At 43.7% G+C, this 23024-nt stretch overlaps 1 protein-coding gene across 13 annotated transcripts in view; it reads right to left on the bottom strand.

Annotated features, from left to right (window-relative positions):
- Window positions 1-23024, bottom strand: part of Rbms3 (RNA binding motif single stranded interacting protein 3) — a 1319552-nt gene that overhangs the window by 511888 nt on the left and 784640 nt on the right. For 11 of the 13 annotated variants that reach the window (XM_041676984.1, XM_041676985.1, XM_041676982.1 and 8 more), the window contains one exon: window positions 16103-16254. In XM_041676984.1, the coding sequence (XP_041532918.1) occupies window positions 16103-16254 (152 nt within the window). The remainder of the gene's footprint in view (window positions 1-16102; window positions 16255-23024) is intronic. The other 2 variants (XM_041676986.1, XM_041676980.1) reach the window with 1 other exon arrangement.

Genomic DNA, 23024 nt, shown 5'->3' with positions numbered 1-23024 from the left:
CGTGTGACCTATGGGTACAGCCCATCACGGCAGAGCAGGCATGGTGGTAAGAACATGAGACACAGCTAAGTGAATCAATAAGTGGTTGTGGGGCAGGAAGTAGAGTTGAGCCATGAACCTCAAGTCTCCCATCCCCTAAGACTCTCATCCTTCTGCGAGACCTTACCACCCAAGGGTTCCACAAACTTCCCAAACAGCCACAGGTACCAAATGTTCAAAGACACGAGCCTGTGAGGGCTGTTACAATCAAACCAAAAGAGCTGCCTTTCAGAGCAAAGTGTCGTGGTGTATTTTAATATCCAGGCAGGGAAGAAATATAAAATCCTATAAGCAGAAAGAAACTGAGAGCATTGCAGATGACACAGAATGAAGTCTAATTTTGTATATTAGAAACTCTCAGCTGCTGGCAGAGTGTTCTTCTCTCTACTGACACTTTCCAGGGTGCTCAAAGTTGAAGCTATCCTGGGTTTTGTATTTATTTATTCCGGAATTCCAGGGATTGAATCAAGCCCTATCACATGATAGAAAAACACTTGGACACCCCCCCCCCCAACTGCTCTGTCTTCATTTGAAAATCCCCACGGATGGCTGATGGCACTGATCTTCTCAAGCATCTGTTCACTTTCTTGTTGGAATGTCTCTCTGGTTTTACCTTTATCTTCATCAATACCCTCATAACTCCTAGGCAGAGTGGTTTGAAGTTGACTGAGTACACGGAGTCTAGGAACTCAAACTGGCTACGCTGTAAGTTTCTACTCCTGTAGAATGCAGTCTCTTCATGCTCTGTCCTCTGAAGAGAAGATGGCACCAGTTTATGATGTAAGAGACATTCCGGGATCTATTCCCATGGCCAATAATATTTACTGATGTGAACATGCATGCAGGGAAATGTTGGGGAGAAAAAAATAATGAAGATGCCATCTTCATTCTTGAAATCAGAGTGTTCAACTGGAAATCACTAACACACAGACACAATGTGTGTGTAACATATAACACAGTGTGTGTTGTAACACATAGACACAGTGTGTGTTGTAACACATAGACACAGTGTGTGTGTAACATAGACACAGTGTGTGTGTAACACATAGACACAGTGTGTGTGTAACACATAACACAGTGTGTGTTGTAACAAATAGACACAGTGTGTGTGTATAACACATAGACACAGTGTGTGTGTATAACACATAGACACAGTGTGTGTGTAACACATAACACAGTGTGTGTTGTAACACATAGACACAGTGTGTGTGTATAACACATAGACACAGTGTGTGTGTATAACACATAGACACAGTGTGTGTGTAACACATAACACAGTGTGTGTTGTAACACATAGACACAGTGTGTGTGTATAACACATAGACACAGTGTGTGTGTAACACATAGACACAGTGTGTGTGTAACACATAGACACAGTGTGTGTGTGTAACACATAGGCACAGTGTGTGTGTAACACATAGACACAGTGTGTGTGTAACACATAACACAGTGTGTGTGTGTAACACATAGACACAGTGTGTGTATAACACATAGACACAGTGTGTGTGTAACACATAACACAGTGTGTGTGTGTAACACATAGACACAGTGTGTGTGTAACACATAGACACAGTGTGTGTGTATAACACATAGACACAGTGTGTGTGTATAACACATAGACACAGTGTGTGTGTGTAACACATAGACACAGTGTGTGTGTATAACACATAGACACAGTGTGTGTGTATAACACATAGACACAGTGTGTGTGTATAACACATAGACACAGTGTGTGTGTAACACATAACACAGTGTGTGTTGTAACACATAGACACAGTGTGTGTGTAACACATAGACACAGTGTGTGTGTGTAACACATAGGCACAGTGTGTGTGTGTAACACATAGACACAGTGTGTGTGTAACACATAACACAGTGTGTGTGTGTAACACATAGACACAGTGTGTGTGTAACACATAGACACAGTGTGTGTGTGTAACACATAGACACAGTGTGTGTATAACACATAGACACAGTGTGTGTGTAACACATAACACAGTGTGTGTTGTAACACATAGACACAGTGTGTGTGTGTAACACATAGACACAGTGTTTGTGTGTAACACATAGACACAGTGTGTGTGTGTAACACATAGACACAGTGTGTGTGTATAACACATAGACACAGTGTGTGTGTGACCTTTTATTATTATTTAGAGTGTGCTTATGCTGAGTGTACATTTACATATTTGTGAGTGACTATGTGTGAGTGCGTGTATTCGTGTTATATGTGTATGTATGTGTATGTTTATATATGTTCATGTGAGAGTGTATGTTTGTATGTGCGACTGTGTGTTTGCGTGTGTGAGAGAGTGTTTGTGTGTGTATATGAGCGTGTGGCTGCACCTCATAATTTCTCCTTATTCTCCCTTAGTCGGGACCTCTCAGCCTGCTGCCTTGCCTTAGTCTGCTTATTCCTTCAGCCCACGTGCCTGCCAGCCTAGAGGTTTGCCTTCCCTCAGTACCACAGTTACTGCTCGGAACAAGGTGAGAAGGGAAGGTGAGAGAGCGGCCATGGCAGATTCGGTGTTTTGGTGATTACTACGGTAAGGGGCAGGTTTCTGGACAAAGTCAATATGCTTTTCAGATATAGATGAAACCCCTGTCCCTAAACTCGGTGTGAACATGAACGCTGTGCTTGGAGAGAAGAACGGCTGATTGATGACAGCACTGAGCACGGCTCACCACAGACGGAGGGGTCTCACAGAGCTGCCAGTGGAGTCATTAGAACAACTGGCACTTTAGTGGGTAGGGGGCCATTCTACGTCATAGAGCCCTGTGGTGTCTCATCTAGGAATTAACACCAGATCTCAGACTTTCAAGTCAGGGTACTGGTGACCAGCAGGTCACTGCCAGCTCCAGGCGTGGGACATTCCTGAACTGACAACTCCCTGCCCTTGGGCACAGAAACAAGATGCCACCATGCCCACTGCGGCTGATTTCCTTCTTGGCACCAGTGTTGGGGCTGTGGTTGGCTTCTCTGAATTTGCCTTAAAAACTCTCAATTGAGTAAAATAACATGAAACACAATACTCCCAAATCTGTCAACACATAGATAAAAAGCTGAAATTCCAAAATGACTGTGGTTTAGAGCAAAACACACACACACACGCACACACACACACACACACACACACACACACACACACACACGCCAGAGGAAGAAGTGCAAGCCTCAGAGGTGAAGTGCCACGGGGTGCTACTTCACTGAAATCAGCAGTCAACCACTCTGTGAAGGCCAGAAACCAGAGCAAGGGTGCAACCCTGAGCACAATCTATTTTATTTTATTTTATTTTTGCCACGTAGTGCCTGTCTTTGAAACATGTCACACACTATTTAACTTTCTTGTCCATGATGCTGTGATGGTAACTCTGTGGTGCTGAGATAAACTTAAAACAGCGCTGTGTTAGTGGACGTAATTGTGTGCTCTAACACAACACTGTGTTTGTGGTCATAAGTGTGTGCTCTAACACAACACTGTGTTTGTGGTCCTAGTGTGTGCTCTAACACAACACTGTGTTAGGGGTTGCTCTTTAACACACAAGCTAATAAGTAAGGTTTTTAGTTGTAATGTCATGGTTTTAAAAATAATTTAAAAGTTGTTGAAACTAAGCTGACGTCATCCCTCGACTTCAGAGCTTTGCAGTCTTTCTCAGGCTGCCCATGCGAAGGGAGATGCGGAAAACACTGTTTCAACGTATATACTTATCACCAAGAAAACCAGGAAATGAAACTTCCATCTGAAACATGATTTCATGGTTGCAGATATATCAGTATTTCTCTAAGTAGTTTTTTTCTTTTCTCATTCTTTTTTTTTTGGGGGGGGGGCATGCACACATACTGAACACATTTTGAGAAAGTAATTTTTTCCTTCAATATAGATACCTGATACCACACCTCCTAACAAGTTATGGCGTAAGATATCACAACCTCTGTGAATTATAGGCACATGGTTTGGTCAGAATATTTCAAATAATTAACTAGGTTTCTCATATGGATCAGAAAGCTACTCCTCTACGGCCACTGACAGGCCACCCTGTGACAGGAGTCTGCCCTGCTGTCCTCTGCCGAAAACTGCTGCTGTTTGAACGGGAAATGTCTCCCAGGCAGCGCAAAAGCTTGGGGGTTTCCATATTTGGTCCCCAGTCGCCGGCACTAACCTGGAAGGCTATGGAACCACCTTGAGGTGGACCTCACTGGGGGGATGTGGTTTACTGAGGTCGGGTCTTAAGGCCTTTTAGTCCAACCTTGCTTCTTTTCTCTCTGTTTGTTGACTTCAGATACAAAGTAATCAGCTGCCTTCCACTCCAGCCACAGTGAATGCCCTGCCTTCCCTCAGAAAGCCACCCTGATAATAGCTTTAATTGTTAACCTGATCCAGCCTAGAACCAAGAGAAGCACGGGAAGGGGTTGTCTACATTGGGTTGGCCTATAGGCAACGCTCTGTGAATCTCACACTCTCTTTCGGCCTCAAGAACCATGCATGCATGAGGTGCTCAGACATACAAAAGGAAAAACTCATGTGAATAAAATAAAAAACACACAAGTCTTTAAAAGAGTAAAAATTTTCCATTGTGTATGGGAATAATTATTTATGTGTTTACTTACTTATTAAGCTAGCATTTATTAAAGGCTAAGCATATGCCACTCATTAGTAGATTTACAAGGTCTAATGTCTTGGCCAAGGTTCTACAGCTAGTAAACGTTTAATGGGAACCCACAACTGACCCACAATTAAGCCACCCTGACGGTATTAGTCTACCTCTTTGTTTTCCTAGTTAGCATGACTTTAAACTGTGAATGACTAGCATACCTTTAGGTTTGAGCAAAAGATAATCTCCTAGACTGAAGGGAAGGTTTTCTATTTTGATTGCTGCTGTGGCTACACAGATACATTTGTTCTTAAAACAAATGGAGCTTTAGATCTTAAAGGGAGCACTTTTCCTTTTACTCCTCAACAATGGTGATTTAAAGTCTAAACCAGTCAGCTGACTGTGATAATCCCAGGGCTCAGGAGCCTGAGGCAGAAGGATGGCAAGTTTGAAGCCAGACTCAACTATATACTAAATTCAAGGTCAATTTAGCCTATATTGTGAGACTCTCCAAACAAACAAGTAAACAACAAATATCCCCTAAATCTAAAGATTGATTTATTTATTAATTTATTCATTCATTCACTCATTTATGTATCGATTTATTTATGTATGTGTTTGTCTGGAACATTTCTGGGCACCGTATGTGCAGTGACAGCATTGGTCAGAAGAGGATGTCTGATGCTCTGGAACAGGAGTTCCAGATGGTTCTGAAGCACCACCTGGACTCTGAGACCTGAACCCAGGTCTTTTGCAAGAACAGCAAGTGCTGTTAATCACTGAGCCATCTCTCCCAGCCCCCTAAAACAACATCTACTTCATAAAATTCTAGGGGGCATTAACTACTACATCAACCAAAGGATTTCTATTTCTCAAGGAGTTGCCAGTGTTGGAGATAATGAATATGTTAACAGATAAGAAGTGAAAACAGTTGTCTCCTGTGTCCTTCCATCAACTTTCTTTGAGGCTGTGCTCCAAAGCCACTGGCTGCCAAGAGAACCCGAAGGAAATATACAGAACTGAGGGATTCAGGAAGCTTCCAGAGAATGCACACCAATGAGCATCAGTTACAGAATGAGCAGTCAACAGAGATGAGCCCTCTGACAGCGAAACCCAGTGGCTTCAGCAGAAATAGATGGTTATTTCTTGTCTCAGCAGCCACAGTGAGTGGATGACGGATGCATTGAGCTCTACATGGCTCTTTGAAGACATGTGACTCAGGGTACCCTTAGGCGTCCCTCCCAAACTCTCCTTGAGATCTACTCAGTCAGAGAGATTTACATTCATTATCTGTCTTCATTCACCCCGGTAGAGCTATGCCAGATATCATGTCAAGCATAAAATGCTATTACCTACACTTCCTACTATTAACTCAGAGTCGGCCCCGTAACAAGTTTCTCATATCCAATAAAGCATTTTTATATAACCGATGAAATCGGGCTCAGATCAGTCATTAAATATTTACCCTAGGAACTGATGAGGAGGGATAGAAGTGACAGTGGTGGAGATGAACTGAGGAAGGAGTGGAGATTGATGGCATTAGAAGATACGCATAGAAAGAGAGACAGGAGAGAAAGAGCTACGAGAGGAGACAGGATGAGTCATGAGGAGAGATAGAAACACAGAGGGAGAGAGTGAGGAGATAAACCAGAAAGCCAACCAATGAGAAAAATCTAGCAAACAGGAGGGTTTGAGGGTAGCTGAGACCCAACAGATAGACAAGCATTTCTGCTTTAAAGACTGTCAGGCAGTGGCCAACTAAAAAGGCTTTTAGCCCCTGACACTGCTAAGATTTCCATGGGAGTTGGCAGAGTCCCTCATGCTGCCTAGTCCAAGAGGAACTCCTGGGTTGGTCTTGAGTCCCCAACAGTGTCCAACTCCCGATGTCACTTTGCATCTCAGAAACACTTCTTCCCATGCTTCCGTTGCAGAGGGCTCTCCTCCCGGCTTCCACCCGCGCCACCCTCCTTTGCAGACTCCTCTTGTGTCTTCTCTCTCAGCCGTAGAACCCTGAGCTGTGTGGGCATTTTCTGTCCCTGTTTCTTACGTCTGTGCAGGCACATTGTTTGAAAAGAAGTTTCCAAAGCTCTTTAGCCCTAGGACAAGCCGGATGCTGAGGTCCCCACACATAATCCCAGCACTTGGGAAGGGGAAGGCAGGACTGGAAGTTCAAGGTCATTCTCAGCTCTATATCAAGCTTAAGGCCAACTTGGGCTACATAAGACCCTTTATATAAATAACAAATAAATAAATAAACCTTGTTTGTCAAATTCCAGGCAGTTTATATTAGGAAAGTCACTTGATTTATTTGATGCATTGCTTTTTCATCTATAAAGCGAAGGCTTGAGGAATTATAAAATTGACTTCATATATGTACTATGATGTGCTTACATGCTAAATACTCAGAATACTTCCTAGTGTCTATTAGGTACTGTGTTATCATTGCATCAGTGTGACTGGCTTAAAAGCCAATTACACTTCTTCGGACTCCAGTTCTATACCTTTGTCTGAAAAGCAGCTTTCTATCACACTACTGATATGATATTGTGTCATGTGACCATTGGTGATCACCCTCTTATTTATTAATAATCACTGGAGGTACAGAGAAGGTTTTTTTAGATGCCTAACAGTGTCTAAAAGATGATAAGACTCAAAGAACTTTTGATGTCTTTCTCCTCAAAGTCCTCCTTCTACAATCCTCATTTCAATAAATGAATCCATACTTTCTTCAGATGCCCAAGCCAAATGTTGAGGAATTATTCCTAATTTCTCTTTGCTTTAGGATTCCTCTACTATTGAGCTAAATTTAGTTCATTCTATCAAATTAGCTCTAAAATATATGCTGAGCACAACACATTTAATAGGGACTAAGAAGAGTCATGGGCTTGTGAACTTGGCAATCACTGGGAAAAGTAAAAGCCAGGATCCACACAAACTCATTTGTCCCATACCAGTCCTGGTACCTGCCTGCAATTCCACCTCTCCTCAAGTGTCAGTCTTTCAATTGGCAGATCCAGACAGGTTGACCATACCCTCCTGTGCCCTCATCTTCTGTGAGACAACGTTAACACACTCTCAAGATTCCTTTTTTATCTTCCTCTTCTTTATGCTTGAGTAAAGAAGAAAGAGCATTCATCACCAGCTCCGGGTAACTTAGGGAAATATTCCAATAGACTAGGAGAAGGCGCGCGGCAAAGTGAGAGCTACTTCAGTGGCTCAAAGCCAGGAGGCTCGTGCCTGCTATCTTCCAACTCAAGAGGCTTAGACAGGAGGACTGCTGTGAATTTTGAGGCTAGCCTGGACTACATCTGAGATCCTATCCAAAAAAGCAAGAACACCAAAAAAAAAAAAAACACAAAAAAAAAAAACACAAAAAAAACCAGAAACCCAACCAACCGAACGAACAAACAAGCAAAAACAACCCAGAACGTGCTCATCAAAGTCGTGAAAATAACAATGGAAAATGATCAAAGACCATGATTTCAAGCTTGTCTCCAGAGTTCTGAACAATGCGAATTTGTCTTTAGGATTGCAAGCCCTTTGTGCATCTGACTAAGTCACACACATAGAGCTTAACAGCTTCCATCAAAGCAGAAGAGTTTGCCCTGGCAGCTGGCTCTTGGGGCAATGTGCTTCCTGTGTGAGCATCAAGACCGGGAGTTTGTCCAGCCAACACTTAAAAGGCTGGGTGAGGCAGCATCTGCCTGAAATTCTAGGGCAGGGGAGGTGGCATCAGGAAGATCTTGGGGGCATCCTGGACAGCCAGTCTAGTCTCAAGAGCAAGCTCCAGGTCCAGGGAAAGACTCTGGCTCACAAAATCAGGTGGAAAGAAATAGGAGACACCCAACATTGACCTCTTGTCTCTCCATGTGCACACATAAGCATGCACACACATATGTGCGCGCACAGATACATATAACACAAAATTATCTATGCACAAAAATTGAAAAAAATATGTTTTCTGATTACTGTGTCTATTACTGACTCCAGGAATGTCTGCTTTGCTAAACATTGAATTACCCAAGGGGCTTTCATAGGCTAGTGTCCAGACTGATCCCATACTTGCTGAGCTGAAATCCCACACGATGGCTCCAGATCCTCTAGCCTTTCAAAGTTCTCTTGGAAGTCTCACATCAGTCAGCGGAGACAAGAGCCCAGGAATTATGTTCCTAATGTGTGAACGTTTCAACTGTTGTGAATAAAGGCTTTGAAGCAAGAGTCAGATGCCGAGTCCTGAGGGCTGTAGGAACCTGTTCAAGATTCTGAGCCTTTCTGAGCCTCTGCTGAGTCACTTACTCGGAAATGATTTCCATGGCAGAGGGAGTTTTCTAAGCATTACGCAATATGATTTATGGACTTAGCAGAGTCCACATTATGACATCCTCATACAATTAATTTTCATTTGTTTGCGTGTGTACATGTGTGTGTGTGTAAGCAGATACATATGTGTGTGCACGTGTGCAGAGTCCAGAGGACAACTTCGGGTACCTATTACCTTGGCTTTGAGAAGGCTAGACTAGCCAGTCAGAAAGTCCCTGGGACGCTCTTTCTCTGCTTACCCCACTGGCACACTGGCATTACAAGTATATGCCACCATGTCCAGCTATTTCACACGGATTCTAGGGATCAAGTGAAAACAGGTCTTCATCTTTGCACTTTTATAGCTGAATTGTCATCTTAGCCCCACAATTAATGTTCTTAATAGTATATATATATATATATATGCATTATCAATGCCAATTAATTATTAAGCACTAATCAAATGTCATGTCTAGCATACAAGAGATGATTGCTAATTGTGCCTAAAGCAGAATATGAATGAATAGTAGCCATCTGTCAGAGACAGGCAGACTCAAGGAAGTCAAATACCCAGCTTGGGTCTCCAGGACCCCCTCCCTTAGAAGACAGAAGTATGGTTTCCTTGAACTCGCTCTGGAATGCCCCTCCCACCGTTCCTGCCACCACGCAGATTTATGGTGCCTCCCTGGCTGCTACCTAACTTGCGTGCGACTTGCCGAAGAAAGCTACTAATAAATTTCCTTGTGTCTTATTGGAAGAGACGTTTAAATCTTCAGTGACACAGGGAAAAAGGAAGCAAGGAAATTTCCAGCTACATCCCTCTTATTTACTTGGTTACTATGGAGCTTGGGCTAACTTGTTTTCCTTTGGTTGCGTCTGAGCCGTTTGACAGATTGCTATGACAAGGTTACCTTTAAATTGATAAAAGGTTTGATGGTGTCAGTGCATTTCTCAAAACTGCCTGACACGGAGTGTGACGGACTCTGCACTGGAGCTGGATGGCACCGGAGCTGCTCTTCCTGTTTATTCAGTGTTCAACACACTCTGTAAGAGGCCATCAGCGGGGCGGGGAAGAAGTCAGGGAGATTAGCTCCCAAGACTCTTCAGCTCTGAGCACACACTTATTTCGTTCCGTTGGTGTTTCGAAGTGGCCATTTCTCCTTTCCTGTTAGACTTGAAAGGGACATTCACAGTTTCATTTGTAGAGGGGATGATATTAGGGTCCAGGAACTTGAACAAGGAGAGCATTTGCTGGAAGAACTGAAGGACAGGATGACTGAGCTTTGTCCGCAGTGGCGGCTTGCCCACACCTCAGCAGAATGATCTGTGAAATCATCCGCGATGCTTCAGTTAAGATCAGATGAGGAAATCATAGCTTTGCGACAGCTGTCTATGGCTCTTTGTTGGTGGTAGGGTTTTTTCGTTTGATTTTTGTTTTTGTTTTGCTTTGTTTTCTGCTTTGAGATAAGGCCATACTATGTAGCTCTGGCTAGTCTTGAACTCCAGATAACCCTCCTGCCTCAGCCTCTCACATGCTAGGACTTTAGCTATGCCTCACCACATCTTCCTCTTGGTCAAAACTTTCTGAAGTCATTGTTTTTATTCAAATACATAAGTCATTTCCATGGTTACATAAAATATATGACAGACATGGAAAATGTAAATATAACCATGATTTTTGCCATTACAATTAATACTTAATTCTATTTTTCAAATGTGTATCATACGTGTGGCTGTGGTTATCCAGCAAGAAATTAGCAATTGCAGGGCTGGGGCGTAGCTCCAGGACAGACTGACTAACTTGTCCATCCAGCCCCAGTGCAGACTCCATGACACAGCATGCCAGGCAGTTTTGACAAATGGAAAAAGAAAACAGGAGGAAAGGGAGAAGAGGGAAGGAGGGACGGAGGGAGAGAAAGAGAGAGAATAAATATGAGAAGCGGGGACAGGAAAAGGAGAGGAGGTTACCCACTTCAGTGAAGGGGAGATTTAACTTAAGGACTCACCATTATCACCAAGCTTTTATTTATTTGCCTGCTGCAAAGCATTTCCGCCTTCTCACTGTGGTAAATGATGCTGCCTCACACCAAACTGCTCCTCTGTGACAATCAGTGGGCATGTGATTCAAGTGTATCCGACGATCTTTACCACCCCACTCGTGTGTGTGTGTGTGTGTGTGTGTGTACAATTAGCTGCTCTCATCTATATCAGACCCTAAATCCAGTTCCAGGGCCACTACCAAAGTGTGTATCGTGCAGTACTTCCTCCCCTGCACACAGTGGCTGCACCATCACGATTCTCATGCTCACGCTTCCTCTGGATGCTGGTCAGTGCTGCCTTCAGCTGACTTTTCAATCACCCCTGTTCTAAACTGTCACCAGATTGAAGGGACCACCTCCCCTGACTGCAGCTCCAGCTCCCCTTTTCAAGCTGAAGGGCAAATGTCTCCTTATGACAGTTCTGTGGCTTCCTCTCCAAAGAGGTCATCTTGTTCCCCTCTATGCTTGCCCTTCACTTTGTCCTGAGTCAGCTGGCCTTTGCTACGGTCACACTGACCATTTCTGGCTCTTGTCCTTGCAGGGCTCCTGGTCGACATGGCCTCTGCAAGTCAGATGTTTCCTCTGCCAGCGATGTCCCTCTGATTGTAACTCAATGGTCCTTTCCTCAGGGGTGACAGGTCAGAGAGCATGTTATCAACTAAGACACCTTGTGCTTTATTTCTGAACTTACAGTTACATCTTTATTTCGAGCCAAGTGCTTGTTTAATCTGCATTTCTTTTCCCCAGTAGAAGAAAAACTGAGTGAAGGAAAAGTCTTTATCTAAATTTTGTCACCGCCAATGTGCTAGCAGCATTATGGAGACACTTGCTTTTGTTGACTGCTTTTTGTTTTTGCTGTTGTTGTTGTTGTTGTTAGACAGGGTCTCCTGGAGAGTGGCATTCAACTTCCTACGCAGAGCCTGATCCTCCCGCCTTCTCCTTCCACCTGCCAAAGGCTGAGATTGCAGGGAGGCACGACCACATCTATCTTGTATATATTTCTTGACTGAGACCCTGGTTACAAGTGAACAATATTTTGTGCTACCTAAGGAGATGGAAAGGGCCCCTAACTATCCTGTTTCCTACTACACATGCACAGAGCCATGCAGTTATCTACAATACGGTTATAATCAGAGATTTCCCTAGAGTAAAATCTTCCTTCTTTTAGTTTGGCCTTCTTTTCTTTGATTTTTTTTTCTTCTCTTCTGAGCACTGGGGTGGGAGGCTTAAGGATTTGTTCTCACATTACACACTGAAGCATAATGCATTATTTTTCCTTTATATCATCATCTTGCTATACATTAGCATTTATGTGATTGGCATATCCTAATACCAGAAAAGTCAATATATTTATGACACTTTGGAAAATCTGTTTTCTATTATTTCATTGCCCCAGACATTAGTAGTTATTATACTTCTGTCCCGTGAGGCATATCAACTTGAGATGTACTTATAATTTCAGAGGAATTAACACAGAAACTGAGGACACAGCACGTGTTCATAGCCCTGCACATACTCATGTTGTCCAACATGCCTCAAAGCCCCGGTTTGACCCCTGGCACCACATAAACCGGACCTGTAATCAATCCCAGAACTTCAGGGAATCAGAGAAGTGCAAGGTCATCTTGGACTACGTGGTGCGTTTGAGGACAGCCTGAAATTTGTGGGACATTGTCTCAAAACAGAAAAGAAGAATCTTGAAAATACATTTTTATTTTTCAGGTGAAAACATTTTTAAATGTTGGATGCCGGATAGAAATATAAACCTAGAAATTCACGAATCCAAATGACAAGCAGTATAAGAAACAGATGCTTCTAAAGAGGGACAGGATTTTCCAAATGAGCTGTGTCAGCCTCTTAGCAGAAGCATCCCCAGGCAGCAGTGAGCCACTTGCTATACAGGGGCATAAGAGAAAGACACAGAGACAGACGAGGGCAAGCTCCAAATGAGAACCTCACTCACAGAATTCTAGTGTAAAAGAAATGTAAATGCTGTGGAGCTCAAATCTGTTCTTTGAGACATGAGTAAAAACTAAGCTAAGGGTGAGCCAGTCATTTGTCTGAAACTACAGACTCTATGCATGACAGAGTCACGAGTGAGAGCCAGACATCTGCACGCACAATTACTTCCGCTAGGCCATGCTGTCTATCATCTATTCTCGATGATTCTAGAGGAAAAATATTTCAAGCAATTAATACCAGGTCCTGTGACTAGAGAACCCAAAATGTTGTTACAATAATCAGACCATTGCCCGCATCTTATCTTAATAGCCAGCAACTATTAATACCTATGGTCTTATTAGCCAGCATCTATTAATACCTATGGCCAACTACTTCTCTCTATTTCTACAAGTATAATTTCTAGACTTGAAATTTCTTGAGTGTGCATTAGTAACATCAACAAGACTTCTATGCTCCTCTACACACGTGGCCACACCACATCACTCCAGCCAATGTAGGCTTTGAGGCACTACTTTCCATTCACAAATAACCGGTAATGCCTTACAGAGATGGAAGTGGGCAGAGGTATCTCAGCTAGGACGCTGCCACAGCGCTGTCTCCATAAACCAGCTCTTCAGTCAAACAAAACTTCCACAAAGCTGTGATGTGCGGGGTTCGCTGGTCCCTCTATTATACACATTTCCAAACCTTGGTTGAGTCCAAGCCACCGAATCTGTAGCAAAGCTATCCCAGAATTCTAGACTGTTTAACAATGGGGACTAGTACATTGTCTGGAGGCAGATTCAGCACATCCCAACACTACAAGGAAAAATCTAGAAAAAGAAAAACTCAACTACTTTTGTGTGTTTGTGAGGTGGGGCTATGTATGTTTATGTTCATATTGATATATGTATGTGTGTTGTGAGGTGTATGTTTACATGTATTTGCATCTGTGTAGAGGCCAAAAAGTTATTAAGTTCAGTTGTAATTTCTCAGGCATCATTGTAGAGTTTGCCAAGTAGGTTACTCTGGCTGGTCCTGGGGATCCGCTTGTTTTGATCTACCTAAAACTGGATTACAAGGGAGAGCCACTGTTGTAATAAGAGCAGCGGGCTGCGTCCCCTGCACCCGGCCGCCCGCACGGATAGCTTTACCAGAAATAATTACACGGAAACTGTATTCTTTTAAACACCGCTTGGCCCATTTCTATCTAGCCTCTTCTAGGCTAGCTCTCGCACCTGGACTAGCCCATTTCTAATAATCTGCTGTAGCCCACGAGCTGGCTTGCCAGGAATGATCTTAACCTGCGTCTGCCTGGAGTGGAAGAATCATGGCAACTCCTTGACTCAGCTTCTTTCCCCCAGCATTCTGTTCTGTTTACTCCGCCTACCTAAGGGTTGGCCTATCAAATGGGTCTAGGCAGTTTCTTTATTAATAAGAAATCACTCCCACATCAAGCCACCATGCCTGTGTTCCAGGTGTGGGGAGCTTAGGTCCTCATGCTTACAACATAAAGCACGTTATTGACTGAGCCACATTCCCAGTGGTCAGCTCACTCTTAATAAGGAGGAACCTGAGATGTCAAGGGCACACATGATCACAAACGGGATAAGAGAGCCTGAGTACCCAAGTGTCCATCCCTACATTCCTTTATCAACACAGTGGAGCTTTGGCAACAGAGCAGTCAGTGATCCTGCTGAGTCCCTGAGAGGAGAGTTTCTCTGAAAACCAGCAGCATCTGCCACATTAGAGAGCCTGAGAAAAATGTTCCCCTCTTCTGTTCCTTTCCAGACCCAGTGAAGCAGACTCTCCAGGCTCAGAATACCATGGGTCCACAAAACAATGAGAAAGACTCTTTACTCAGTACCCACAAATGTGCCTTATGAATAACATTCAAGTATGAACAAAAGATAATAGGTATTCATCTACAAACCCAAACATAAACCAACAATTTTCAAAGACCTTACTTTCCAAAATAGTTCCGATTTTCCTAACAAGCTGTTTGCGTTCTGATTCTCAGCCCCTGCATATTTTGCAAAAACAAAACTTAACAAATGCCCATATGCACCAGCCATGGCAGTTTTAACGTTAGAAAAACAAAACTAATGTCTTCTCAGTAAATATTTTTCTTGCACACTTCCATCTTGCACAGATCAAGGCAGACAGTAGCAACAGGGCAACTTTATCCCAATCCAACTACCATTTTGTTAGCTCATTATCTAGTTATAAAAGTTGTATGTTTGATTTTATCCGTCTGCCACTATCTGTTGTCTAGATATGAACTCCCGAATATTTAAATTTATAATGAAGGCAAATAAATACAGCCTGTTGTGTCTTCCTTTCCTGATATGGAGAGGTTGGAAACCTTACAATATAAATAGCATCTTTACCTTCCTGTAACAGGGATCCAAAAGAGAAGAGAAGCTCCCCCATGAATTTAAAAATGCCCAGCCCTGGGGCAATAAAACCACAGATATCTATATTGATGATATTTTTAAAATAATAGAAGGGAAATCTATAAACACCAGTTTATTTGTAGGGTAAACCCATGCAGCGTTGGCATATTTGCACAGACATGAGAGTGAGAATAACTGTGTTGGTAGATAAGGGAGGAATGGAAACATTTTTGGAAAAATATTTAATTATTTCCATCTTTCTTGGGAAATCCAGAAAGACCCATCAGAGTTTCTTGGCTTGGATGGGAAGTAGAATCTCAGGGTTTGGGACTGGATAGTTACAAATAAATAGTCAATTATCCTGGTTAAATCTGCATTTGCCAAGAATAGCCAGGAAAACCTTGGTGCCCACACAGCAGGACTGCATCCTGCGACCCATTGCTTCATCAGTAACTCTGAGAAAAGCAGCTCCTTCTGTGCTCACGGTCAGCCCATAGCCACCCCTTTCCCAAGCTACACTGGCTGAGAACACGGCTTTATTGTCATGCTCTGTCTTTCAGATCAATGCCTATTATCCAGCCAGCATCCCCCCAACCATCTGCTCACGAAACTCCATCTTTACAGCCATGCACCAAACCCTGCTCACTGAAAGAAACTGAAGCCAAACCCCAAATTTAATCCCCGCTTATAGCCAAGAGGATTCTCCCATTGAGTCTGTGTTGGATCCAGCCCAGGGGGTGTCCCCACAGGTGATGTGGACATCAGAGCAGACCTGGAGGGCCTCAGAACACTTACGGTTGACATAGCTTGATGAGGTCCTGGTCTGTGGTGCCTGGTGGAAGACCTCGAATGTACAGGTTTGTTTTACTCAACTGTTCTCCGCTGCTGTTGCTGTTTGTGCTGGGGCTGGGAGGAGCCATGGGGTGGGGAGCTGGTGCATAGGACTGCTGGAAAAAGAGAAAAAGAGTGTTACTGGACCAACAGAAGCCAGTATCTATCCATAGACCAGCAGCATTACCTAAGGCAATGCACGCTCCTAACTCTTTTCAGTATACACAGATACTATTCAATAATTATGGGTCATTGTTAGCCACTACAGCCTGGATCTCTCTAAGAGCAGAGAACACTCTTGACTGCTGAGACCCAGGCTCAGTTTCCAGCACCCTGTAGTGGGTAACAATGACCTTTAACTTGCCCTGAGAAATCCAGTGCCCTCTTCTGGACTTTGCTAGCAACTGCACACACATGGTAACTCATACAAGTACAAACAATACTCATCAGTAAGAAATAAATTTTTGAAATTGTTCTACTGAAAAGATTAGCTGGGTTCTCCCCTAAAGACCTAGTCATTGGGTGAGGGGATTAGTAATTATTGAATAGTAAACTTGGGACTCAGTAGCAGAAATGAACAAAAGAAGTTCAAACGGCCAAAAGACACTTAAGGTCATGCTCAACTTCCTTAGCAATCAGGGAAATACAAATCAAGACAACCTTAAGATACTATCTTACACCTGTCAGAATGGCTAAAATCAAAAACACCAACGATAGCCTTTGCTGGAGAGGTTGTAGAATAAGGGGTACACTCATCCATTGCTGGTGGGAATGCAAACTTGTGCAACCACTCTGGAAAGCAATGTGGCAGTTTCTCAGGAAATTCGGGATCAACCTACCCCTGGACCCAGCAATACCACTCTTGGGAATATACCCAAGAGATGCCCTATCATACAACAAAAGTATATGCTCAACTATGTTCATAGCAGCATTGTTTGTAATAGCCAGAACCTGGAAACAACCTAGATGCCCTTCAATGGAAGAATGGATGAAGAAAGTATGGAATATATACATATTAGAGTACTACTCAGCAGTAAAAAGCAATGACTTCTTGAATTTTGCATGCAAATGGACGGAAATAGAAAACACTATCCTGAGTGAGGTAAGCCAGACCCAAAAAGAGGAACATGGGATGTATTCACTCATAATTGGTTTCTAGCCATAAATAAAGGACATTGAGCCTATAATTCGTGATCCTAGAGAAGCTAAATAAGAAGGTGAATCCAAAGACAAACATATAGTCATCCTCCTGAATATTAACCTTCATCAGGTGATGAAATGAGACAGAGACAGAGACAGAGACCCACATTGGAGCACCGGACTACAATCTCAAGGTCCAAATCAGGAGCATAAGGAGAGAGAGCACAAGCAAGGAACTCAGGATCGCGAGGGGTGCACCCACATACTGAGACATTGGGGATGACCTATCGGGAACTCACCAAGGCCAGCCCGCCTGGGTCTGAAAAAGCATGGGATAAAACCAGACTCGCTGACCATTACGGACAATGAGGACTGCTGAGAAGTCAAAAACAATGGCACTGAGTTTTGATCCTACTGCACGTACTGGCTTTGTGGGATCCTAGGCTGTTTGGATGTTCACCTTACTAGACCTAGAAAGAAGTGGGAGGTCCTTGGACTTCCCACAGGGCAGGGAACCCTGACTGCTCTTTGGGCTGAAGAGAGAGGGGGAGTTGGTTGGGGAAGGGGGAGGGAAATGGGAGGCGGTGGTGGAAAGGAGACAGAAATCTTTAATAAGAAAAAAAACAAATAGTGTGATAGTTAATATTGATTGTCAATTTAACGGACCTGGAAGATAGGCATCACACATGCCTTTGGGGGGAGTTTCTGAACAGGGTTAACTGAGGTGAAAAGACCAGCCTTAATATGGCTAGGACCACCTCCAAGGGTAGAACCCAGAACAGAATGGAAAGGAGAAAGTGAGTTAAGCACCAGCGTCCATCTCTCTCTGATTCCTGACTGTAGACACCACGTGATCACCTGCCTCAGGCTCCCAGCACCAGGTGCTTTCCCACCACAATGGACTATACTTTCCTACTGTGGGCAAAGCAAACCCTTCCTTTCTTAAGTTGCTTTGTTGGGTTCTTGGTCACAGCGATGGCAACAGTAACCAACACAGATAGCACCCAACTACTCAATGTGTAAGCGCTGGAAGATATCTAAGAGCTATTTTAATGATATGATGGGGAAAATGAGAACAGACTGTATTCTGTGCTTTTGGGATCTAATTATGAACAAAGCAACACCATCACCAGCATGCCCAAGTGGTCAGGCATGCTGGCCCGTGTAAGCGGAGGACATTCAATAACTAGAACTAAACTCGGGCTTGACCACAGTGAGATGAAATCAGTGGATCCCACTAAAATTACTCCCATGGAACTGAGGCCAAACTTACCCTTCACTGAGCCTGAAATCCCCACTTGATTCTGCTCCTCCACTCCAGCCACTGCCCCAACCAGACTCCTTCCTGAACACATTGGGACTCTCCCTCCGTTTCTGCACCAGCCCTGCCTGCCTGCCTCTCACTGATGGCCTGCATTTCAAACTACGTGCCATGCTGCCATTTTCCTTCCCAGCATTCTCGAGCTGGTTCTTATCTACGTGCTGGACTTGGTTACTTAATGCCTGCCTCCACATTGAGTCTGCTGGCGGGAATCGCCTGGCCTGCATCGGATAAGCCGAAGGTGCTTACAAATTGGCAGGCCATATCTCATGTCTAAATAAATAAACATACTGCACTTATGGAGACAGGGTGTGCTAACGGAGCTCAGCTTTGTTTCCTGCTATAGCATCTGCCTTACAATTCTCAAGGTCTCAGACTGGCCCTAGTCCATACTTCCAAGTAGCTATAAAATAAGGCTTCTTAAGATAAAGGACCTCCACCTGCATCTCACTGCACTGTTTCCCATGCCCCTCCCCACCTTCCCAAACCTGAAACCTGACATTGTAAGCCCATTGGTTTTGGTATTGTTGTCATTCTCCAACCTGAGCACCCACCAGAAAACTTGGTGCTGGGTTCGTCTTTTCCCTCATCCCAGATGCTAGAATCCAACCTGCCACCCAACTTTCTGAATTCCTAGTCCTTCTCCTGGTCAGGGCATGTGCCATCTGGCACTGTGTCCTGTCCTCAAGCTTATATCTGCCTGCCCCAAGCCAGTCTTTCCTGCTCTGATGCACAAGTCTCTGCTTCATTGGACAGACAAGGAGCACCCAAAGGCTAAGACAGAATTCTCAAATGCAAGCTCAGACCGGCTCAAAATGAAAGAATGAGGGGATGGGAGGGGGGAGAAGAGAGGGACAGAGGTCAGAGCTCCCATTTCGCAGAATGAACACTTTCCCAACCATTTCTTAGCTCTGCCTAATGCAAGATCAGCATTATTAACATGGACCTTCATCACCCATACCAAGGAGTACACTTTGTGTATGTACATCCAGTGAAGTATATCGATTGCCTTTTCGAAATTAATATGTGCATAAAACTGGAGAATTTTTGAAACATAGCAAATAGTCAGCTTGCTTCCTGAACAAAGTTATACGGTATCCCTCCTCAGACACTCCACCCCTATTAGCTTTTCCTCTTGTGTAAGCACTGTACAGAGCAGGTGCCACAGGAGCTCACCAACAGGTCTCTAGCTCACAGTAGGTCTCATCGAATTGATATTTTATTGCTCTTATCCAGTGTTCTTTGTCTAACAATCCCCAGGCAGTGCTGTTTTCAAAGCTGTCCAAGGCCTCTTTCACCTCCTCTCTCCCCAAATTCTTTGAATTCCATTCTGTAATAGGCCTTCTTTCTAAGTGAGACTTTGTTTAAAGCAGTTCCGACCATTGCTTAAAGTTTAGAACCACTGTGGAGCCTGAAGAATGACCCCAGATTTCTATATCACAGATCAAGAGAGACTGGACAGAGTCCTGGACCTGTCAAGTAAGAAAAGCAGCAGATACCGCATGATCAATATGTGTTTACTTAATTGTTTTGTTCCCTTGGGGCTCTTTGATGGCATTTCCGTAAGGAGAACACCATTTAGCAAATTGCATCATGCCTACAACCATCAGTGTGCCCTCCAACAAGGCCAAGGGACTCAGTGGAATAACAAAACCAAAGTTGAGAATGGAACAGGGAAGTTGTGTGCATGGAAAAGAAGATGTAGACCATGTGTGTGAAAGAGTGTGTGTATGCGTATGTATGTGTCTGTGTGCGTGTGTGTATGTGTGTATGTCTGTGTGCATCTGTATGTCTATATGTTTGTATGCCTGTGTGCATCTGTGTGTGTGTCTGTATGTTTGTATGTCTGTGTGCATCTGTATGTCTGTATGTTTGTATATCTGTGTGCATCTGTGGTGTGTGTCTATGTGTTTCTCTGTGTGTCTATGTTTGTATGTCTGTGTGCATCTGTGTGTGTGTCTATGTGTGTCTCTCTGCATGTGTCTGTATGTGATAGACATACTTGTTAGTGTAGTTGTGGGTATTGTACCATGTGTGTTTGTACCATACCATGTGTGGTTGCTTATAGAAGCCAAAGGTTCATCCTCAGTGTTTTTTTTAATTGTTCCCGACTGTAATTATTCAGCCACGGATAAGACTGCACTTCCAGGTTCTAAAGGCAGGCACGTACGGTCAGGCCCTTGGACACAAGGCCCCGTGTGACCCACGTGCGCGCATGCGTGGTTCTATCCACGTATGATGCAGCTAAACCCTTGCGCGCATGCGTGAGTCACCCGTCATCTACGTCATCAGTGTGACATAGTGTGGGGTGGCCTTTAAAAGCTGGACATGCCATCTTTCGCTCTCTCTCTCTCTCAGCACCTCTATCTCCAGGCCTGTGCACACTCCTCTCTAATAAACTCCTAAGCAGGTTTGTTGGCGTTCTGTGTCTCTTTCTCACTTGTGCCCAGGTAATTTCACCAACCTAAAGAAGAGGTCTCTTACTAAAACCAAAACTCTCACCATTCAGGTAGGTCAGCAAGCTGGCCAATGAGCTTCAGGGATCTGCTTGCCTCTGTCCCTTAGTCTTGAGTGCTGAGGTTACAGGCACAGGCCCAAAGCCTAACATTTTCTCTGGGTTCCCGGAATCTGATTCCCACGCTTATGTGATACCTGTCAGATACACACTTGTTTCTCATAAATGAGTGTAAGGGTTTGGGGTCATGGGGAAAACAGGTAATAGTAAAGGTGGTTTTCTTCCAAATTCCCGTTGAAATACTCTAGGAATTCTGCCGAAAGAGGAATCATGCGGTTGTAGAGCCAGTAGATCCAGCGATCTTAATGACCAACACAGAGACTCCTCCCCAGCCCTAGGCTTCATTTATCTTTGGGGGATGCCCCCATGATTCAGATAGCCACGAGAATTGCAAACTGTTCCTTGTGTTCAAGAAATATACATTCTTTCCTCTCCACTCCTTTTCAAAATAACATTCCTTTATCAACATCAAGTTGCAGAAGGTTCCAGGAATGCCTGATAAATGCACAGCCTAAATGAATTAATTCGTGAAAACCAAGAGCAATTTTGCATGCTCTAGCTGCCAAATACAGATAACAAAACCTCAGCATCTAGAAAGAAATACAGGGGAGGGGGGTGTCAATAATCTCCAGGGCTAATGGATCCTGGTAGCCATTTTTCTGATTAAAGTGACTAGCTATGTTTCCTCCTTTGTCTCCTACTGGATTTGGAATTTTATCATTGATTACGTTTTTAAATCATCCCAAGTCATCACAAAGGGATTTTAAAAATGTTAGTAAAATAATATTTTCCTTCAGATAAAATTGACTTTGCTATGTTGTTCAAAGCCACAATCTATAAATCATATTTAGGGAGTTGGAGAACTCATGGTCTGGGGTTACCAAGCAGTAGATCACTGTGCTGAGACAGGGGGATGAATTTTCAGAGTCAGCATGTAGAAGGAGATGTTCCAATGTGCGACTTTGGGTGATAGAGTGAAGAACAGAGGGGATATGTCGGGTGTACACACAGATCCACAGGCTTTTCTTTGGTGTTTATTCATGATGACACCAATAAAAGAATCATTTGAGGTTACTAAAGAAAGGCTCCCACATACTGAGAGTGCCAACTAGAGTATCCCTAATCAGTTTCTTCTTCAGAGAGTTCAATACAATTATGGCATCCGTCTAGGAAGACACTTTTCTTAAAAAGCCAGTACAGATACTCCGAGGTAATTGGTTTGTGTGTAGCTAAACACTTAATACATGTTGTATCAAGAGCCTAGAGAGATAAACAATACTCCTCTCATTTTGCTAAGGAGGAAACAAGCAGTGGAGAAGAATCAAATGACCTTTTCAGGGTCACATAGTTGGGACCCAGATTTGATCCTAAGGAGCCTGACGTCAGAAGTCCTACATGTAGGATTAAACCTCAACTCTTCATGACGCCTACACCAAGAAACATGGGCACTTCTTGGAAGTCAGCCCCAGAGGAGGAGACAGGCCAGTGTGAGCAGAGATGCAGACATGACCAAGAGACGAGAGAAGGAGAACCAACCTCCCCATCAGCATCTAAATGAAGTCCATCTTGACATTTAATCTCTAAAGGGAACATCACCATCAGAACCATGCACGGTGTACGTTTTTCATATGATGCCAAACAAGTGAGCTCATTTGTCAAGATTCAGTCGTTTAACAAGGTGGGAGTGAACTGGCTGGTGGCTCATCCTCAGAAGCTGACTCACTTAGCAAGCGTTGCTCACATGCCTTGTTCTTCAAGCTTGAGAACTGGAGCACCCGCCCATGTCCTCCCACAGTCCTCTACGGTGCCGACCTGCGTAGCCGGAGTGCAGATAAGGTTCCTCACTGTGCTTTGGATGTAAACTAGAGAAGGATGTGAAGTGTTCCTGTCTTGAAGAAAGTTATGGATGC

Source organism: Microtus oregoni, unplaced genomic scaffold, assembly GCF_018167655.1.
Source record: "Microtus oregoni isolate MIOR12 unplaced genomic scaffold, Mior012 000028F_ref0000031, whole genome shotgun sequence".
In the NCBI taxonomy this organism is placed as follows: domain Eukaryota; kingdom Metazoa; phylum Chordata; class Mammalia; order Rodentia; family Cricetidae; genus Microtus; species Microtus oregoni.
Note: the sequence above shows the minus strand (reverse complement) of the source record. Positions and strands in the feature narration are given on the sequence as shown.